At 45.6% G+C, this 19,433-nt stretch overlaps 1 protein-coding gene across 1 annotated transcript; it reads left to right on the top strand.

Moving 5' to 3' along the window:
• The first annotated feature begins 1,055 nt into the window (after positions 1–1,055).
• NUBP1 (NUBP iron-sulfur cluster assembly factor 1, cytosolic) lies at positions 1,056–19,419 on the top strand. Its single transcript, XM_037151201.2, has 11 exons — positions 1,056–1,102; positions 1,185–1,289; positions 3,426–3,559; positions 9,417–9,485; positions 13,343–13,375; positions 14,003–14,093; positions 14,762–14,916; positions 16,690–16,800; positions 17,028–17,130; positions 18,338–18,421; positions 19,142–19,419. Exons 1-11 carry the CDS (start codon positions 1,084–1,086, stop codon positions 19,240–19,242), a joined length of 1,005 nt encoding a protein of 334 aa, XP_037007096.2. The 5' UTR covers positions 1,056–1,083; the 3' UTR covers positions 19,243–19,419.
• The last annotated feature ends 14 nt before the right edge of the window (positions 19,420–19,433 follow it).

Genomic DNA, 19,433 nt, shown 5'->3' with positions numbered 1-19,433 from the left:
AATCCTATTTCAACCAATAGGACTGAGGTTTTTCTCTCCAATTGGAGCCATCAACCAGAGCAGCTCTATGGTGATTAATCGGCCTTTGGACCAATCAAACCATGAGGATTTAGAGTCTTCATTTGCATGAGGACTGACCAGCCAGGGAGCAGGTACTCCTGTATGAGCCGGCTTTTCATTGGCTCCGGAAGTGCACTTTCCATTTCCACCGAAGACTGCGTTTTCCCAGCTGAGCTGAAGTGCTTGAAGCCATCTCACTGGGAGCAGAGATGTCTAGTCAGAGAGGGGCCTGATGTCATGGCTGCCTCACAGCTGTGCTGTTTTCAACTTGCTCTGTCCCAGCTGAGCTGTTTTGCAGTGAATATTAAGTTTCTTTCACCCAAAATGCGGGTTCCTATTGGCATTGAGCTGGCACCAAAGACTATTGGTTAACAAAACCAGTAAGATCTTTAAAATTTATTCAGTTGAATTTTTTCACATCAGCACACAATTGGCATGTCCCTCCTGCTGTGAAACAAGTGCTGTATGTTACTCAAGTGTCTTCTGACAAAAATTCAACCTGAATCTAATCATGAGGGGTGGAGGAAATCAAAGATTACGGCTATTCTACAAAACAATTGGCCTGGACTACTCAAATTTATTAGTCTCACGAAAGACAAAAAATGTGGCCAGAGGAAGGGGAGAGAGCTGTTCTGGATTAAAACAGACTAAAGAAAAATGAAGGGAAAGGAGCGACTCTGGACTGGATCCTGTATAGGAGCATTTGGGACAATCGAGCAAATTGAATAGTGTATATCGGATAATAGTTTTGCATCAGAGTTAAACCTCTCGGGTATCAAAATCGTACGGAGGTCACGTAAGATAACGCCTTTGTTCTTAAGAGATACATACTTGGGTATTTACGATAGAAGTTTGTAGCAGTTTCGAAGCAGATAGTAACAAAACCACCGGCTTACGGCTCACGCGTGCGCATTGGTCTCTCCTGAGACAGCGCTACTCTAGGGTCAGATTGGATGCGACAAGGCGGATATACGCAAAAGGAGTTTCCGGGGATTGCGTAGTTCTTGCGACTAAGGCGGCAAAATGGAGGAGACGCCTCACGGTGAGCGCGCGGAAGGGGCGTGGGCAGCGGGTCTGAAAGGACAGGAGCTGCTCTTACTGTCATTGATTGTGTCTCTGCGCAGACTGTCCCGGGACCGGCAGCGCCCAGGCGGGCCGAGGGTCCGCATGCCAAGGGTGCCCCAACCAGCGGCTATGCGCATCAGGAGCCGGCGCAGTTCCGGACCCGGGTGAGGAAGGGGCGAAGCCTGAATAGGAAGTGAAAGCCTCTAGCCCGGAAGAAGCGGGGAGTATGGGAAAACTTGGCGGTGACGGTAGGAGGGATCTGAAGAGTGATTGACAAAGACGGGGCGTGGAGAAGTCAGCAGGGCTGAGGGGCGGGACTTGAGAAATAAGTGGCTGAGGCGGGGCCCGAGGGGCGGGACTTGAGAAATAAGTGGCTGAGGCGGGGCCCGAGGGGCGGGACTTGAGAAATAAGTGGCTGAGGCGGGGCCCGAGGGCGGGGCCTTTAGGCAAAAATCACGGAAGGTGGCAGAATGGGGGTGGAGCCTAAGGATCAGTGACTTGGGTGAAGTCAAAAGGTCAAAGGGACGGGGCACTGGAGAAAGTTGGCTGGATTGAGGCATGCGGTTAGAAGTTAGAGGTTTGAGTAACAGTAATTGTCCTAGACGAGGCCACTAGCGGAATAGGGTACAAACTTTGAAGTCTGGGAGTTTGGGGTTAAATCCTGGCTCCATCAGCTACTTACTTTGGACAGAATTTCTTTTAAAGAGCGATTCTTCCATCCACCCAACAGAAATATATATTAATCGGCCCCTAGGCCGAGCACAGTGCTCTGTGCTGGGAATATAGCTGTGAAAAAGAGGTTATAGCTTACTTAAACAAGTAAGCAAGCAAATAAGACATTACAGCAATAAGTACTATGAGGGTCAAATTGGATGGTGGGGAGGGCTCTGGGAACCTACTAAAAGGAACTTTAAAACAGGAGGCTGCAGAAGAATTTTGAAGGAGTTGAGAGAGAGACTTGGGTTTGATTCTTGGGTCCCACAACCAATATTGACCTCGAGCAAGAGTCTTAACCTTCCTGAGCTTGTTTCCTCACCAGTAATGGGGAGAAAAAGTTACTTCACAGTTGTTTGAAGGATTTGAAATAAGGCGAAATAGTGAAAGCACAGCAAATGTCTGATAAGTGATAGTCATCCGTGACAGGTACTTACCAAGTGCCTGCTGCGTGTCAGGGTTTCTCACCTTGGGCACTGTTGACTTTGGAGCTGGATAATTCTGTATTGTGGGGGCTGTACTGAGCATTGTCAGATGTCTAGCAGCATCCCTGGCCTTGGCCCACTGTATGCCAGCAGCACCCCTTCCTTGTGACAACTACAAAAGTTCCCAGACATTGCCAAATGTCTTCTGATACGTTTTGCCCCCAGGTTGGGAATCATTACTATAGTCATACCCTGAATAATGACATTTTGGTCTATGATGGACTGCATATATGGCCATGGTCCCATGGATTAAAAGGGGACTGGAAATTCATCTCAAAAAGCATTCCTCACATGTTTGTGGTGATGTTCATGTAAACAAACCTATGTGCTGCCAGTTGTATAAAAGTACAGCACATATAATTATGTATAGTACGTGATAATGATAATAACCATGTTACTGGTTTATATATTTACTACAGTATATTATACTTATTATTTTAAAGCAGCATGCTGTGTTACACTGACAGCTGCCTTATACTTCTCATGTTTACCTTTTTTAAAAACTTATTTATTGTTCAAGTACAGTTTTCTGTTTTTTACTCCCATCCCAGCCAGTGCTCATGTTTACCTTTTGATTACATCATCTTTGTGCTTGATTTAAACTTGGGTTATTTAATGCAGTAACATGCTGAATAGGCTTGAAACCTAGGAGCAATAGGCCATACCATATAGCCTAGGTTTATAGTAGGCACTGCCATCTAGGTTTGTGTGAGTGCAATCTATGATGTTTGCAGGATGAAGTTGCCTAACAACACATTTCTCAGAATGTATCCCTGTCATTAAGTGATGTATGGCTGTATATTTAAAGCTCTGTTTTGGAGCCAGGAATAAAGTGGTAAATGAACACTTCAGGACAGAGTCCCAGCCTTATGAAGCTTATATTCTAGGAAGAGATAACAGGTAAACCAGTAAGTAAAAAAATGACAGATATGATGATAGCCTTATTTTCTTTGTAGCTCTCATTACTATCATTGACTAGGTGGTATTTCAGTCATGATCCTTTGAAACAGCCCTAATGACTTAGCTCCTCCTAGCCCTTTGGAACAGTCACATCCAGGATTTAGTTGGAGAATGTTATCACCTGAATTGCTTTCTTTGCAGCCGTGGAGGAAATCAAAGAGAAAATGAAGACTGTGAAACACAAAATCTTGGTGTTGTCTGGGAAAGGCGGTGTTGGGAAAAGCACGTTCAGCGCCCACCTTGCTCATGCCCTAGCGGAGGATGAAAACACACAGGTAGGACCTCCAGAAAAACTAGGAGAAGCTCCTGTCTGACGGTTCGTGATAGCTTGTAGAGAACTGGTTCCTTAGACTCAGTTGAATTGGCCTCTTTGAATTTAGCTCCCTGCAGAAGGATGAGGAAACAAACACTTAGCAGTCAAGCAGTGAAATGATACATTTCATTGGATGCTCTAGTTAGGAAAGTGGATAGCAGGTGTACATTTCTCTTGGCATGCTGATTATTTAATACAATATGTTCAGGCTTCTTTCTCATTATTAACTCATTTTTGCCTTTTTCTAGGCCAGGGATCTACTAACTATAGCTCACAGCCAAATCCAGCCCATCTCTTATCTTTTTATGGCCTGTGAACTAAGAATAATTTTTATATTCATAAATGGTTGCTTTTATTTTATTTATTAATTGTTTTTGTTATTTTGGGCCTTTTGTTTGTTTTTAAATAGTTGCTTTTAAATAGTTATGTAGGTGCCTACATAGTATTCTTAATTTTTCCCACTAAGCCTAAAATGTCTTTTATTTAGCCTTTGAAGAAAACATTTGCTGGCCTCTGTAGTAGACCACTAACTTATACCCAGGTACACAGATGAGCAGGAACATTCAGTACCCAGGGCTTACTAAAAAGTATGGTAGGGCAAGGAAGAAGAAAAATACTTTTTACCAAAAAGGTCCAGTGGAAATGTACAGTGCCTGTGAATTTTCAAATACTTTGGGTCATTCATTTGGCACTCCTGGTAGTTTTGCATTGATTTTAGACAATGATCCCAATATTCACTTCATCATTTTATATCTAATAAAACCGTGATTATTACAGTTTTCAGGTTTGTTTGTTTTTTTAAATACAGAACACGTTCCACCTTTTTGTTGTTTTCATACATGTCAGAACTGTTAGAATAGCATGGGTGTCTCTCAGAACCCAGCTGCCCAACGTGTTGACACCTGGAGTGAGGGGCCTCGCTGAGGACTCGTGTGCTCACGCTGTGCATTCTGCGGGTTAGAGAGCTCACTGGTCACTCCCTTTCAGTCGCCAACTAAATGCCATTTTCTCCTGGATGAAAATGGCATTTAGTTGGCAACACTTTTGGGGGCCTACAGAAGAGTTCTCTGCAACCCAGTTTTATTTTGTTTGTGTTGAAAGCCACTCCCTACCCTTTCATGGTCTTTGTGTGTGCCTTCATTCGTACATTGTCTTATGTCTGAATATTATTTTTCCAACATTTTGAATATTGAGAGTTATTTTTAACAGATTTTATTTATTTATTTTTAGAGAGAGGGAAAGAGAGGGAGAGAAACATTAATGTGTGGTTGCTTCTCACACGCCCCCTACCGGGGATCTGGCCCAGAACTCAGGGATGCGCCCTGACTGGGAATCAAAGTAGCAACTCTTTAGTTCTCAGGCCCATGCTCAGTCCTCCGAGCTACACCAGCCAGAGCTGAAAATTATTTTTATATATAAGGGCTAACACTTTCACTTCAAGTTTCTTTGTTTACTCGTTGACAAATGGCCCTTTTCTTTTGTTTGATTTTTATTTTTAAAGGTAATGCTGAAAGGGACTGTAGAGGTACATTTAATATTGAAATTTCAAAATTGCCACATATTACCTCTTAAAATTCTAAAAGCTGAATAAATTTCAGTACTTTCTGCTTGTGTGAAAACCATTCTACTTCAGCATGCAATAGCACCCTGAGGTCTCAATATGATAAAGACCTTATTTTCTCCACAAAACAAACAAACAAAAACAGTAGAGCCAGCTGCAGTGAGCAAGGGGGATCAAGCCCACTATTCTCACATGCACTCAAACACACATACATGGCCCCTGAAACACCTCACCGGTATCTAAGAACTCCAGAAATACATTTTTAAAATTGTTGGATTGCAAAATTACAATAGAATTTGCTTCAGGGGTTTGCAGACTTTCTATGTTGGGAGCCAGATGGTAAATATTTTAGGCTTTGCAGGCCATACATTTTCTGTAGCAGCTCTTCAGTTCTGCCCTTAAACATGAAGGCAGCCATAGATAATCTATCAACCACAAGCTCGGCCATGTTCTAATAAAACTTTACTGCTACTGAAATTTGAATGTCAAATATTTTTATAACATAACAGAAGTGTCCTTTCAATTTTTATTTTCCCAACCCTCTAAAAATGTACTAGCTTGTGGGCTGTACACAAACAGGTGGCAGCCTGGGTTTGGCCCTCCGGGCTGCAGTCTGCTGGCCCCTGGTTTAGTTTGTAACACCAGGAGCACCAGTGCTGGCTGGGGAAGAACGTCTTTGGAGGACTGAAACCTTAGGCAGGCCATAGCCTTCTTGGGGCAGCAAAGTGGCTGCACTAGGTGATCTGTAAAGCTCAGTATTCCTGTCACTCACTAGGGCTCTGAATTCTGCCTAATCCCTCATTCTGTTCCGATCATTTTATAACATGTGGAGCTGCTATCACTGGCCTATGTGGCTTATGTGGGCTTCTCTAGAATCTGGTATCTGCCATCCAAGGGTGTGGTAGGGATTTAGGGAAAGAGAGAGACTAGTGGGGGTGTGGGACACCTGGGTTTTGGAGAAGACTGCATCTGGACTGTGATGGGGACTGATGAATGGGGGTGGCTGAGGTGCTGGCAAATGCACAGAAGTGGAGCCATCAGGGCAGACATGGAAAGGCAGGCAGTCTGGGGGGACTGCTCCAGTGAAGGGAGCCAGGATGAGCCTGAGCCAGACCAGTACTTCAGAGTACCGCTGTGGCAGTCAGCCAAGTGTGTGGTTGAGTAATGTTAGAGGGTGGTGGGAAGCCAGCCAGGAGGTGTTGCTCATGTCTCCGTGGGAGGCCCCAATGGTCCAGACTAGGGCAGTAGCTGGAACAAATGGCAGAGAACAAATGAGGGCAAAGTTGGGGAGACAGAAGAAGCAGAACCTCCCAACTTTTGGAGAAGAGAGGAGTCAGAACTCTAGTTGAGCATCTGGGGTGCAGTCAAGCATGGTGACCAAGAACACAGGCTCTGGAATCACGCTACCCAGGTTCACACCCCACCCCCACCCATACCACTGCTGTGACCTCAGTAGGTGAGCAGGCTCTCTCTTCCTTGGTTGTCTCATCAATAAAATGGGGCTCAGGCTGAGTGAGGTGATGCATGTAAGTGTTGAGTGCTTAACACGGTACCTGGTATGTAGTAAGTGCTCAACAGATGTCCCTGGTAGCAATCATTATTTATTTCACCACTGAAATCTAGAGGAGTGATGATATTTCTGCTTTAGTGATAATGAGTTTGTAGCCTACCCAAAGTACAGTGCTGAGCAGGTTCAAAATATGCTTGTTAATTCATTCTTCTACTAATCAGCAATCTCTTGCCATTTGAGGGTCAGATTTGTATTGGTCCATTGGCTAGCCAAGAAATCTATTTTCTCAGCTTGCCCAGATTACCCAGAATAATTGTTGCTTTTAGAAGCTATTGGGCATATCCTTCACAGCTCTGTGCAGATGGGCTTTCACCAGGCCAGTTGCAAGTAATCACTTGTGGATCAACAGCTGTTTCCATATAATTACACTTCCATATAATTATGCCCAGAAGTCCCCACTGCTTCTCCACTGTAATGTCTAGACTTTACAAAATACTGAAGGAAAGCACACCATCCAAGGATGGCTAGATAAGCTGAATTTCTTTATGTCGTGGTGTTTTTTAAAAATGCCAGCACTTGGGAAAGTGTATTTTCCCCAGCAGACTTACTTGTATCTGAAAACATCACTGTCTCCAGAAGGTGCACGGTGTCAGCACATGGTGTATCTTGTAGATGACAGTCAGGTCGCACACATTCCTCCCTCCCTAAATTCAACAGAATGGTGGGAAGCACCCTCTCCCTTTTCTAACTCTGGGGAAGGCTGTTTGTGTTAGCACTCAAGGCAGGCAGTATCTGACAGATTTTTGCAAAGGGTGTCGCAGTAAGAGGCAGCAGAATTGGGAAACACTCCTGACTGCTCACAGGTGGGCTGGGAAATGTGTTCAGCTGTGGTTAAGGATGGCGGAGGAGCCTGCCCTGTGACATCAAAGAAGCACATGCCATCTTTCCACTGCAATCACCAGCTTCCATAAATTACCACTTCATCTTGCCTAAAGATGAACTCGATCATTAAAAGAGCCACACTAAGTGCTTCAGGACTACAGAGTTTTTAGGCCCATCTCTGGGGTTTGTAGACTCTAAAGTTGGAAGGGCCCTAACAATCTCCCGAAACACTTTTTCACAGGTCAGAAGCTGAGACAGAGAGGGCTGGTGGAAGAGAAGCAATCCGTACGGTGACAGCCTTGGAGTGCCAAGAGTTGGGACTAGACCCCACTCCACCACTCCACGGGTGGGAGAGGTGTGTCAGGGCTTCCTCTTCCCCGCAGGCTCTAGCACCTTCCACAGAGGCCCTGGTGAGAATGAATGCAGGCACGTGTCTCTTAGCTAGGGTTCTCAGGCTTAACGTGAGTAGAAGGTGAATTAATTGGATGGATATTGGGGGTAGTGACAGAATCAACAGGAAGTTTGGAAGGGACAGGACACAGGGTCCCTGTGGAGATCTGGATAGCAGGAACGTGTCACAGCCTTTTTGGTGCCACCACAGGAGATAAAACAGTCTGTTTCTTGTGTCCATCCTTGTGTCATTTCACTCACTCCCTTGGTTGTGTGAGTTTAACGCCTCAAAAGGAAACTGATTAGATTGTTCCCAAAGAACCTGGAGGCAGGGCTAGAAACCACAAGTGTGGGTGAAAGTCTCTGCTGGGGTCGTAATGATGGTATGATTTCTAAAATCATGAAGTTGTGATGTAAAATGTCTGTGGATCATTGACATACATCAGTCCCCAAGTATCAGGGATCAAGAAGACCAAGGAAGTCAGGTTGTCAAGTTGTGTCATTCTGTTGCACTTCATGCTGAGTCCAGCAGAGAGCACATGAGGTATTTGGCTGATCTAATGTATGAGAAGCTCTTCTGACCCGGATCTGAGAGCGCGTGAGGATGTAGGAGGTTGGGATCTGTTGAGAGGCCTGTAGAGGCAAGCAAGAAGTGAATTTGGGGCAAGTTCAACGTTAATCCAGAGATGCTGCACTTCATATCTAAGACATTAGAGCCTGCGAGATGAATACTAGCCAGCTTCTCAGAGAGTTGCTGAAGGCCACTTCAGACCTCATTTATCACACAGGGAAAGCAGGGTGTTTGGGGCAGAGGGAGTCATCCAGGGCTGTACTTACACTACTAGCAAAGAGGTTTTCTAGATTTCCTTCTTATTTTCACTTCCTTTTCTGGAAGTTGAGCCTAAGGTATTATTAAACTTGAGGATCACAGGAGAATGGGATTTGGTCAGAGCCCAGCTCCTCACCAGGCCCCATCAGGTAGTGGAAAGAACCCTGGCATTGGAGTCGGAAGACCTCAGTCTATATCCCAGCTCTGCTCCTTGCTCATTGAACAAGTCACGGGGCCCCTCTGAAACTTTGGTTTCCTCTTCTGTAAATCAGAGATGACACCCACCCCCAGACACATGATAAAGGCTAAGTAGACAGTGCCAAGACCTGAATTTCCAACTGACCTGACACCTAGGTCCACAGGATTGCCCTGGAGCCAGGTCAGACTGGGGCCAGGACAGGGAGTCCGAATGGATGTGCGCTCCCAAGTTCTCTTTCGGAGTCTTGGACTGTATCTCCATGGCTGGGATGATAAATGTTGTAACTCTTCCTCATGAGATTCTACTTGGTCCATGTTTGACCCAAGTTCTTCCCACCTTCTCCCATCCCTCTTTCTCTTAGAGGCAGGACCCTAATGCTCTCCCAACTGTGTATTTGTGGAGGATTGTATGTTGTTTGTTACTGTTCTGGTCTCTTTTTGTTTCCCAGGTTGCTCTTCTAGACATTGATATATGTGGCCCATCAATTCCCAAGATGATGGGATTGGAAGGAGAACAGGTAAGAGCTATGTGACAGAATACGGTAAAGTGGTCTCCTATAGCTAAACTATTCAATCTAAACAAGGGGGTTAGCAGAGCCCATGAATTTTGACATGGACATGAAGAAACCAGGTAAATGTTCGCTAATCCATCTGTCTACTTTAACAATAACTGGATTGGGAGGTCGGGGAGCATTATATATAAAGTTCATCCAGACCATTCAAGAAGTTGGTTTTGGTACCTTCCCAGAGAGGAAGGGAAACAGCAAGTGAAATGAAGAAGTAAGACACGGAAACTTAGCTGTGACTGGGAAAGCTAGACCAGGGTTGGCTGGGGGTTTGTACCCTGGAAGCAAGGGAATGTTTCTGCCTTGTGGTCACCTTTGGGGAACTGAGACTGTGAAGCAGGCAAGTGACTGCTTCACAGTCTCAGTTCTGTGGAGTAGGGGTAAGGGCAGAGCCACAGCAGTCAGTTCAGGTGCTAGTGCCTCGCTCTTCAGAGTAGCAAGAAGTAATCCAAGGAGGAGTTCCCCGAGGCGTGGTGCATTAAATCTGGCTGGAGGGCTAGGCTGTTCCAGGGGTGTCAAGATTGATTCATTGTTTACTTAAGCACTGGCTCTATTCTGGGTTCCAGGGTACAGTGGTGAGTAAGGCAGAAAAGACCCCGGCACTTATGGAAAGGAGCAGGTGATAACAGAAAACTAAGGCAGGGTGGTAAGAGGACAGACAGGGTGGAGCAGGGCAGGCAGGGAGCTGCTCTCTGGGAGGGGGTACTCCAGAGCAGCCTGCTACAGAAAGCCTAGGAAGAGCCTTCTTGGCTCAGGAAAGTGCAGGAGCCCTGCGACAGGAGAGTTGTCATTTTCTCTGCAAAGTGGCCAGTGGGGCGTGGCCTCAGGGAGCTGGAGAATAGCCAGAGACCAGTGGGGTCATTCCTGGTGGGCTGTGCTCAGGGGTTGAGGTTTATTTCTGAGGCTACTGGGAAGGGTGTGACCCCATGCAGAGTCAGGGTCCAGCAGTAGGATCAAATGTCTGTGACCGTATACGCTTGAGTACCAAGCTTTGTAGCAGACACCCACAGTGTGGGCATACATTCATTGTATTTACTTATAAGTGATATACATCCACTATTTAGTGTACCAGTGTATAAGATTTTATAAAAATTTGAAATTTGTAAATGGTGAGATGAAATAGAATCTCAACTGTTTTCTTCTCCTATACTATTGGGTCATCATATTTAACCCTTTCTGAAGACCAGTGACTTAAAGAATGAGAATAAGTAGGAATGAGTGAGTTTTTTAAAAAATGAGACTTCGGAGCCAGACACAAACGAGGTGGTTGCATTTCTGTGAGATGCCTGAAATAGGCGCATTTGTAGAGACAGTCTGTCCATGGTCACCTAGTTCTGGGAGGAAGTGTGGGATTGGGGGTGACAGGAGGTACAGGGTATCTTCTTGGAGTAACGAAAATATTCTAAAATTGACTGTGGTGATGGTTGTACAATTGTGTGGCTATCCTGAAAGCTATTAAGTTGTACACTTTAAGTAGGTGCATTGTATGGTATGTGAATTATATCTCAGTAGAGCTGTTTTAAGAAGTAAGACTTCATTAAGAAAAACAGACTTTCTGTTTTGGCTCCTGTTGTTGCTCCAACTTCTAAGATTGATGTGTAATTGGGAGTTGCCTAAGTTCTAGCTTTATAACAGAGGTGATGTGGGGTTGAACCCTGGCTATCGATGAACACCTGTGTGTGTCTGACTCTTGAAGTAGCCCCAGTGAGCTTCCCGTTCACACCCTTTCTCCCAGTTCTTGCCCCTGGGAAGAGTAGGCCAGAGCTAAATCCCAGGCCACTGACAGGGCAGGTGCTGTGTCACCTGGCTCACTAAAGGTACTTTCTTCACTCCCAGACTTTTAGAGGCAACCTCGCTGCTCCACAATTACCTGCATTTTCTCAGTATCCCCTCAAAGAATTTGTCACTCTGAAAATACCTCAGATCCCAAATTATATTTGAACTCAGGTAACTTTGGTTCCCTGACTCTATGTCTAAGCAGAGTTTCAAAATAATCCAATTTGGTGGGGAAAAGGGTATTTTTTAAGTATATTTTATTGATTATGTTATTATAGTTGTCACTATTTTTTCTTCCCTATATCCCCCTCTACCCTGCACCCCCCCTCCCTCCAGCACTCCCCTCTTAGTTCATGTCCATGAGCCTTATGTATAAGTTCTCCCATCCAAGTACTAACCAGGCCCGACCCTGCTTAGCTTCCGAGATCAGACAAGATCGGGCGCATTCAGGGTGGTACAGCCGTAGACCTTATGTATAAGTTCTTTGGCTTCGCCGTTTCCCATACTATTCTTAACTGCCCCCCCCATCTATTTTGTACCTACCATTTATGCTTCTTATTCCCTCTACCTCTTCCCCCATTCTCCATCTTCCCCCTCCCCGCTGATAACCCTCTATGTGATCTCCATTTCTGTGATTCTGTTCCTGTTTCAATTTGCTTAATTTGGTTTTGCTTTTAGGTTCAGTTGTTGATAGTTGTGAGTTTGTTGTCATTTTACTGCTCATAGTTTTGATCTTCTCCTTTTCTTAGATAATTCCCTTTAACGTTTCATATAATAAGGGCTTGGTGATAATGAACTCCTTGAATTTGATCTTATCTGAGAAGCACTTTATCTGCCCTTCCATTCTAAATGATAGCTTTGCTGGATAGAACAATCTTGGATGTGGGTCCTTGCCTTTCAAGACTTTGAATACTTCTTTCCAGCCCCTTCTTGCCAGTAAGGTTTCTTTTGAGAAATCAGTTTATAGTCTAATGGGAACGCCTTTGTAGGTTACTGTGTCCTTTTCTCTTGCTCCTTTAAGGTTCTCTCCTTATCTTTAATCTTGGATAGTTTGGTATGATGTGTCTTGGTGTGTTGAGACTCACTTTTTGGACTTGTGCGTCAGTTTCCTTTGCCAGACTGAGGCAGTTCTCCTTCATTATTTTTTCAAAGGGGTTTTCAGTTTCTTGCTCTTCCGCTTCTCCTTCTGGCACCCTGTGATTCAGATGTTTGAACATTTAAAGTTGTCCCAGAGGTTCCTAAGCCTCTCCTCATTTGTTTGACTTCTTGTTTCTTCATTCTGTTCTGGTTGAATGTTTATTTCTTCCTTCTGTTCCAAATTATTGATTTGTGTCCTGGTTTCTTTCCCTTCACTGTTGGTTCCTTGTATATTTTTCTTTTCTTTTTTTGACCTTGGAGATTTCTGATTTCAATTCACTGACTATGACACTTATTCTCAGGAGTTCCAGAGTGTTATTTTTCCCCCGTGTATTTTTCTTTATTTTACTTTTTATAGCCTTCAGTTCTACCTTTATTCTCATCTGTACTCAATTGTTTCTGTGAGCATCTTGATTACCAGTGTTTTGAACTCTGCATCTCATAGGTTGGCTATCTCCTTGTCACTTAGGTGGGGGTTTTTTTGGAGTTTTGATCTGTTCTTTCATTTGGGCTACATTTCTTTGTCTTGGCACACCAGTCTGTATGAATGTTTCTTTTTTAACTCCTCGATAGTTGGACTTCCATACAATTCAATTTTCTGGCGGTTCTGATTGTTTTTTGTTTTAAAATTAGTTGTCATCCATTTTTTGGTTGTGCGAGGAAGCAAAGCTTGTGTACCTATGCCTCCATCTTGGCTGGAAGTCCCAGGGTATTTAATTATAGCTTTCATTAACCCCCATCCCCCAAGCTATTCCCTCCCTATTAAGAGTTTAGTAGTAGCATTTTGGGCAAATTGTATTTTATAAAATTGTCTTACTGCGTAAAATTTGTCTTTACATAAAGTGTGACCAGGGTGCAGAATTAACAAGTGAATCTTGATGCCCATGTTTACACAGGTTCACCAGAGTGGCTCGGGCTGGTCTCCAGTGGTGAGTTTTCACCTGTTTGCCTTATTCTCAAGGTATTAAAAGTATGGGCCATGTGTGCATAATAGATTATGTGGTGGGCTGGCAACATTGTTTTCAACCCACCTGTTTATCAGTCAACACATATCTGTTGAGGCACCTTTCTAGGCATAGGGACCACATTTAGGACCAGGGATTGGCAAACCGTGTCTGTAAAGGGCAGGCAATACATATTTTCAGCTCATGGGCCATACACCCTCCATTATTGTAGGTCAAAAGTAGTGATATGTAAATGAATGACCATGGCTGTAGTCCAGTAACACTTTATGTACAAAAACAGATGGTGGGCCAGGTTTGGCCCATGGGCCATAGTTGGCCCCCCAGGTTCAGCCTGTTGAAGATGAGATACTCATTTATTCAGCCGAGTGGACTGTCGTCGCAGCTGCAGCCACACGATAGCTCTTTGCATCCCCCCAATTTGGTAACTTTCTTTTTTTTTTTCGAAAATGATTTGAAGATTGCATGAGTGAATATACTCATAGATCTCACGGTAATATTGTCCCCCAAATTTTTTTTCCAACCAGAAAAGACATAGGGAAGTGCCTTATGCTATGGCTTTAAGTAAAATGTTTCCTCCCTCATCCTCTCCAGTTCCTGGAAGACAACCTGGGGGTGATGTCAGTGGGTTTCTTACTCGGCAGTCCCGACGATGCTGTTATCTGGAGAGGACCAAAGAAAAATGGTTTGCCGCTCTGCTTTTCTGTCTTTTATCACATTCTTCCAAGGGCAGAACTCTGGGTCTCCTCTGTGTCCCGACCTGTCCGGAGCGGTGGTCTCCTGCTGGGCTCCGTAAGGCAGGATTTTTAAGCATCCAGTTGCCTCTTTCTTCACTGGTTGAAGACAGCTAATAGAAATATCGGTTTTTGTTTTACAGATTTTAAATTCTTTTATGGGTTTGTTTCTCCAGAAAATGATGTAGCCCTGAAATTATTTGTGTTGTGGTTTTGTAGTGGCTTATTTGTGTCAGAGAGAGAAGTGTATGAGGTGAAGTCCATACCAGGTTGATTGGGCACTCAGGCTTTGGGTGACAGTATGAAAGTGTCACTTAAGGCAAGATTCCTCAAACTAGGCACTGCGAACATTTGGGGCCAGACAATTCTTTGTTAGGAGTGGGCGGACTGGGCTCTACACCACGGATGTTAGAGGCACTCCCGGGCACTGGATGCCGGTAATACCCTCTCCCTCATCGCGGCAACCAGAAATGTCTCCAGACATTGCCGGATAGCACTGATATCGAGTACAGACCAAATGTACATGTACATGAGAATCAAAACTGTGTTTCTTTAGAGAGTCCTAAATACAGTAAATGGAAAAGAGAAATCTGGCATCATTGTGGATTCCTCCCTTCAGGCATGATCAAGCAGTTCCTCCGAGACGTGGACTGGGGAGAGGTTGACTACCTCATCGTGGACACCCCACCCGGGACTTCCGACGAACACCTCTCGGTCATCCAGTACCTGGCCGCGGCACCCATCGATGGGGCGGTGGTGATCACCACCCCTCAGGTGAGCAAGTGCCCAGAGGGAGCGGGGCCCAAAACACGCCGCCTGGAAAGCTTTCTTCCTCACAGGGCCTGGAGACCTTGGTCTCCGAATGGCCCTGCAGAAACCTCATTTATCTTTGGTCCAAGCATTTTCCATCAACAAATAAGCATTCCACAGTCGCATTTTTGACTCCAGTAGTGGTTTAGTGTTGCCTTTCTATTTCCCCTCACAAAGCCAGTGAGACCGTTGGTGCTGTTACAATTTGGATTGGCCCTCGTGTCGCTTCACCTTTATTGTGCTCATGCCTCGGGTCCCCACAACCTGCAGGGCCTCTTTACATTTCAGAACAACTCAGGAACTCTCCCTGGTTTTCTCCAGAACCAGTCCTGGGCGTAGACGGGGACTTCTGGGCAAGCTACTGTGGTCCTTGCCTCTTCTTTGGTCTTTGCCAGCTCCTTGTATCCCACGAGGCTATGGGATAGAGGCTGCCACAAGGCTGTGCTGAACCCAAACTGAACATAAATCCAGCAGGCAATAAAAGCAGTCAGGTCTGTGTTGTGCTTTATTATTATTGCCATTGATCTTAAGGGGCCCCAAGAAACTAACAGATAATTCTCTTCAGTGATGCTTCTCTTCACAGTATTCTTCTCCACTCCTGAGAAAGCATAATAAAGAGGGTATATCTTAGTTTGCCTCTAAATCAGTCAGTGCAACCCCTGATCCTTTACCAAGCCCTCACTGAGCACTTACTATGTTCAGGCCCTGGGCCAGGTACCAGGGCAATAAAACAGACTGGTCCTCCCTCATGGCCCATGCGGTTCACTGAGGAACGTGTCACAGTGGGCCACGTGAAGGGTCCCAGATCAGGGAGTGGTGTGACGGGAATCGTGTCGGTCAGATCACTCTGGGCCCCTATGGAGAGAGATGTTGGGGGCACATGGAAAAGCAAGACACTGCTTAGGTGGCTAGAGACAGGGCATCTGGCTCGGGGATGTGGGTGGAGAGAAGATGGACTTGTCCTCAGGAGTGTTTTCTACTAAATTTTGGGGACCTAGCAAGGGCCCCGATGAAATTACTTAAAAGCTGGAATGTACCACTCGGGATGTAGATGTTAGTAGGGAAGGTTTTCTGTGTGGAAGCAAGGGGCCTGTGAGAGGCCTCAGCACTTTCTGCTCAGTTTTGCTATGAGCATTAAGCCGCTCTAAAAATAAAGTACTAGGAAACAACAACAAAAATCTAGTTGACACAAAGATGGTTTCTCCCATATCACAGCGGTGAACGGAAATGAGGAGTCCCGCTAGGGTTCAAGAAGAGGGGGCAGACCGAGCAGGTGCTGGCTTTTCCTCAGGAAGCCATGGGGCACACTGTACAGCTGTGTGTGCCATTTGTAGAGAACTCTGGGAAATGTGACTTCAGGCTAGGGACACCCACTTCCTCCGAGCTCTTCACATCTGGCGCCTGATCCAAGAAACAGTGCACACACTTTGGGTCGGTGTAGTGTGCTGACGAGAAAGTAGACACTGAGATACGTTAAAAGGTCACTTTCCTGTAGATTCATTGTACATTTGATATTTGGCTGTTTGGGTTTATCCTATCGGGGCTTGGGGGAATAATTACAGCCTGGACAGAGCGTAGCATATGCTTGGCACTAAATAAGTGCTCGTTGAATAAATGGCTCATACCTCTAAGACTTTATGATGATAACCCCCTGCACTGCAACCATCCTTCAAGCATACAGACACTCTCTTTCTTGTACTTTAACCTGGAAACGGTCGGTCTTTTGAATCTTGACAGGAGGTATCCCTCCAGGATGTCCGGAAAGAAATCAATTTCTGTCACAAGGTGAAGCTGCCCATCATCGGGGTGGTGGAGAACATGAGCGGCTTCATCTGCCCTAAGTGTAAGGTGAGCCTGCTGCCTGACCTGCCCCTTCTGGAGTTGAGGAAGGTTCCGCTTGCCCCATGGTCTCCACAGGTGGGATCCCAATGAAAATCCACCATTGCTGCTTTAATGAAAATTCTTTTGGTAGTTAGTATTTCACATTCAAAATTTAAAGTTTCTTTAAAATGTGGTCTAGTCTTATGATTCTGAAACAAAGTCATGATTCTTCTTCCATTTAACTTGCCTCACAGAAAGAGTCTCAGATATTCCCGCCAACCACCGGGGGTGCCGAGGTCATGTGCCAGGATCTGAAGATACCTCTCCTTGGCAAAGTGCCTCTGGACCCACACATAGGTGGGTGAGTCTAAACACCCCAATTTGGTTGCTCTGTGGGCCTTCACGCTCTGAGGCATGGCCCCCAGAACCTGCCCTCCAGGAGCTGACCCTCCAGCAGAGAGAAGCTGTGAGACAGGCGGCAGGTAGCCAAGGGAGCAGGCAGACCTCAGGGAGGAGGGTGGTAGGCTTGGGGCTGGAAAAGCAGAGTAGAGATCGGTCAGGCAAATGCCAGAGTGCGGAAAGGCACTAGGAAAGGAGCAGAGTGACTCATAGGGGACTGTTCTGGGACCTCTATTTCCTGGACCTAGTCCTGCTACTGTTCCACAGTGGGCCTCACCAGGTCCACCTATGGTTGGGGAGCAGCTGTGGGTCATGGAACCCTGGCTCCTGCTTCTCCAGCAGTGCTCAGCATCTGGGGAGCGGGGGGAGGGGGGCGGGGGAGCTGACCGCAGGGGTCCACCCGGGATTGGGGGTGGGCAGAGCCAATGGAGGAGGTAAGAACACCACATGGCTCCTGGGGCAGGTACCCGGAAAGTGGGTCAGCATGTGGTCCCAGGGGCAATACATGTCCACAGGAAGGCGCTGGACTGGACAGTTTTGTGAAAGATTAGTAGACAGATGGATACCAATGTGGAAGGCCCCCCAAGATGAACTTATGCAAGGCAGAAGTAATGGGTAGAACATGTATAGTTTATGCTCCCATTCATTGTCTGTTGTTTTTTTTTTAAGTGTATGGCTAGGTATGTACACATACGCCATATTGATACGCACATATCATTTCTAGAAGGACATCTGAAATACCGGTAGTCTCTTTTGGACTCTCTTTTATGGTATAACATTTTGTATTCCATTCTTTTTTACCACGGGCATTCATTATCATTTTACTCAAAAGAACTAATTAATCTTTTAAAATACAGACACCCAGGAGCTGCTGAACTGTTCTTCATGGCACCCTGGAATCTGGTTTGTAGGCACTCACACTATACACCATTGGCCAGCTGAGGGTCTGAGCTGTGTTGAAATGCTAGCTAGGGCCCCTGCTGGATGGAGAGGAAGCAGATGAGGTCCTTTGAGACCCCTGGCGTTCTTTCTGGGCTTTGCTCTTCCTCATGAATGTGGTGGGTTCAATATCTTCTTAATATCACAGGCACAGGAAGAGCCCCAGGGTCATGTTACCACTTTGTTTTCTTTAGGTATTTAATTTTCTTTCATTTGTTTCTTTAAGGTAAGAGTTGTGACGAAGGACGGTCTTTTTTGCTTGATGTGCCGGATTCACCAGCCACATTAGCCTACAGGAGCATAATTCAAAGTAAGTGGTTATGTGAGTCTTGTGAATCCAGATGGCTATGGAGCCAGGAAGCAGCATAAATGAGCAAAGTGGGCTGGGTGTGAGAAGATCCCATTTGGGATCACAAGTGGTCACTGCCACACAACAGTACGGACGGGGGTCTGGGATGACCTGGAGAGTGTCTACCTCAGCGCAGGAAGCCAGGAGTCAGTGAGACATCTTTCAGTACATCAATATTGTGAAATAGGTCATAGTTTAAAAGACACAGTGAGGGTGAATTTTATAGCATAAGAAACACATCTAAGTAAAGCTGTGAAAAGAAAATTTAAAAACCCTGTAAAGCCTACTGAGCCAAACCAAGCCCACATGCAGGCCTGATTCCACCAGATGTAGGGCAGAGGTGTCAGTATTACAGATCAGAGGCTTGGTGTGTGTCAGTGTCGGGTTTTATTACCTAGTGAAGTGGTGTCAGGGGCAAATGACATCATTCCCAGGCTTCTTGACCTGTAGAATGGACCAAGGAAAGGCCTCCAGCTGGTAGTTTAAAGCACAGATGGGCTTTGCGAGGTATTCAGGTCACTTCGAAGATTCAGGGCCTCAACAGAAATGGGGCTTTTTAGGGCATCCAGCCCTCTGGGGATTCCATCCCTGTCTAGAAGTGCCCTGGCCGGGCACGGGGCAAGGCTGGCTGGGGGACTGAGGAGCCATCACTGCCTCTCTGCCTGCCATCTTGTTTCCCAGGAATCCAAGAGTTTTGTAGTCTCCAGCAGCCACAAGAAGAGAGAACCTCGTTAGCTCCTGAAACCCAGAGGAACATTTTGGACGAAAGCAGCCCATCCTGACCAGCCCAGGCAGAGTGGGGGTCGCAGGCAGAGGGACCAGACTCTGGAGTGGTATGAAGTCACTTTTGCAGAGACACTTTAATCATCTAATATTTGTACAGTTTTCTTTAGAACATATGTAAAGGGCATCCTTTACAAATGTGCCATTAAAAAAATAAAAACATTTTCTCAAACCTTTCCCCAGGCCTCCT

This window comes from Artibeus jamaicensis, unplaced genomic scaffold (genome assembly GCF_021234435.1).
Source record: "Artibeus jamaicensis isolate MK-2021 breed Jamaican fruit bat unplaced genomic scaffold, CSHL_Jam_final contig_729, whole genome shotgun sequence".
Lineage (NCBI taxonomy): Eukaryota > Metazoa > Chordata > Mammalia > Chiroptera > Phyllostomidae > Artibeus > Artibeus jamaicensis.
The sequence above is the reverse complement of the archived record's forward strand: the minus strand, read 5'-3'. Positions and strand labels throughout refer to the sequence as shown.

Excerpts from the sequence above, each read along its gene's own strand:
- NUBP1 (XM_037151201.2), top strand. Across the intron at positions 16,801-17,027 it reads TCATCTGCCCTAAGTGTAAG|AAAGAGTCTCAGATATTCCC; the intron begins GTGAGCCTGCTG and ends CTTGCCTCACAG. Across the intron at positions 18,422-19,141 it reads CTACAGGAGCATAATTCAAA|GAATCCAAGAGTTTTGTAGT; the intron begins GTAAGTGGTTAT and ends CTTGTTTCCCAG.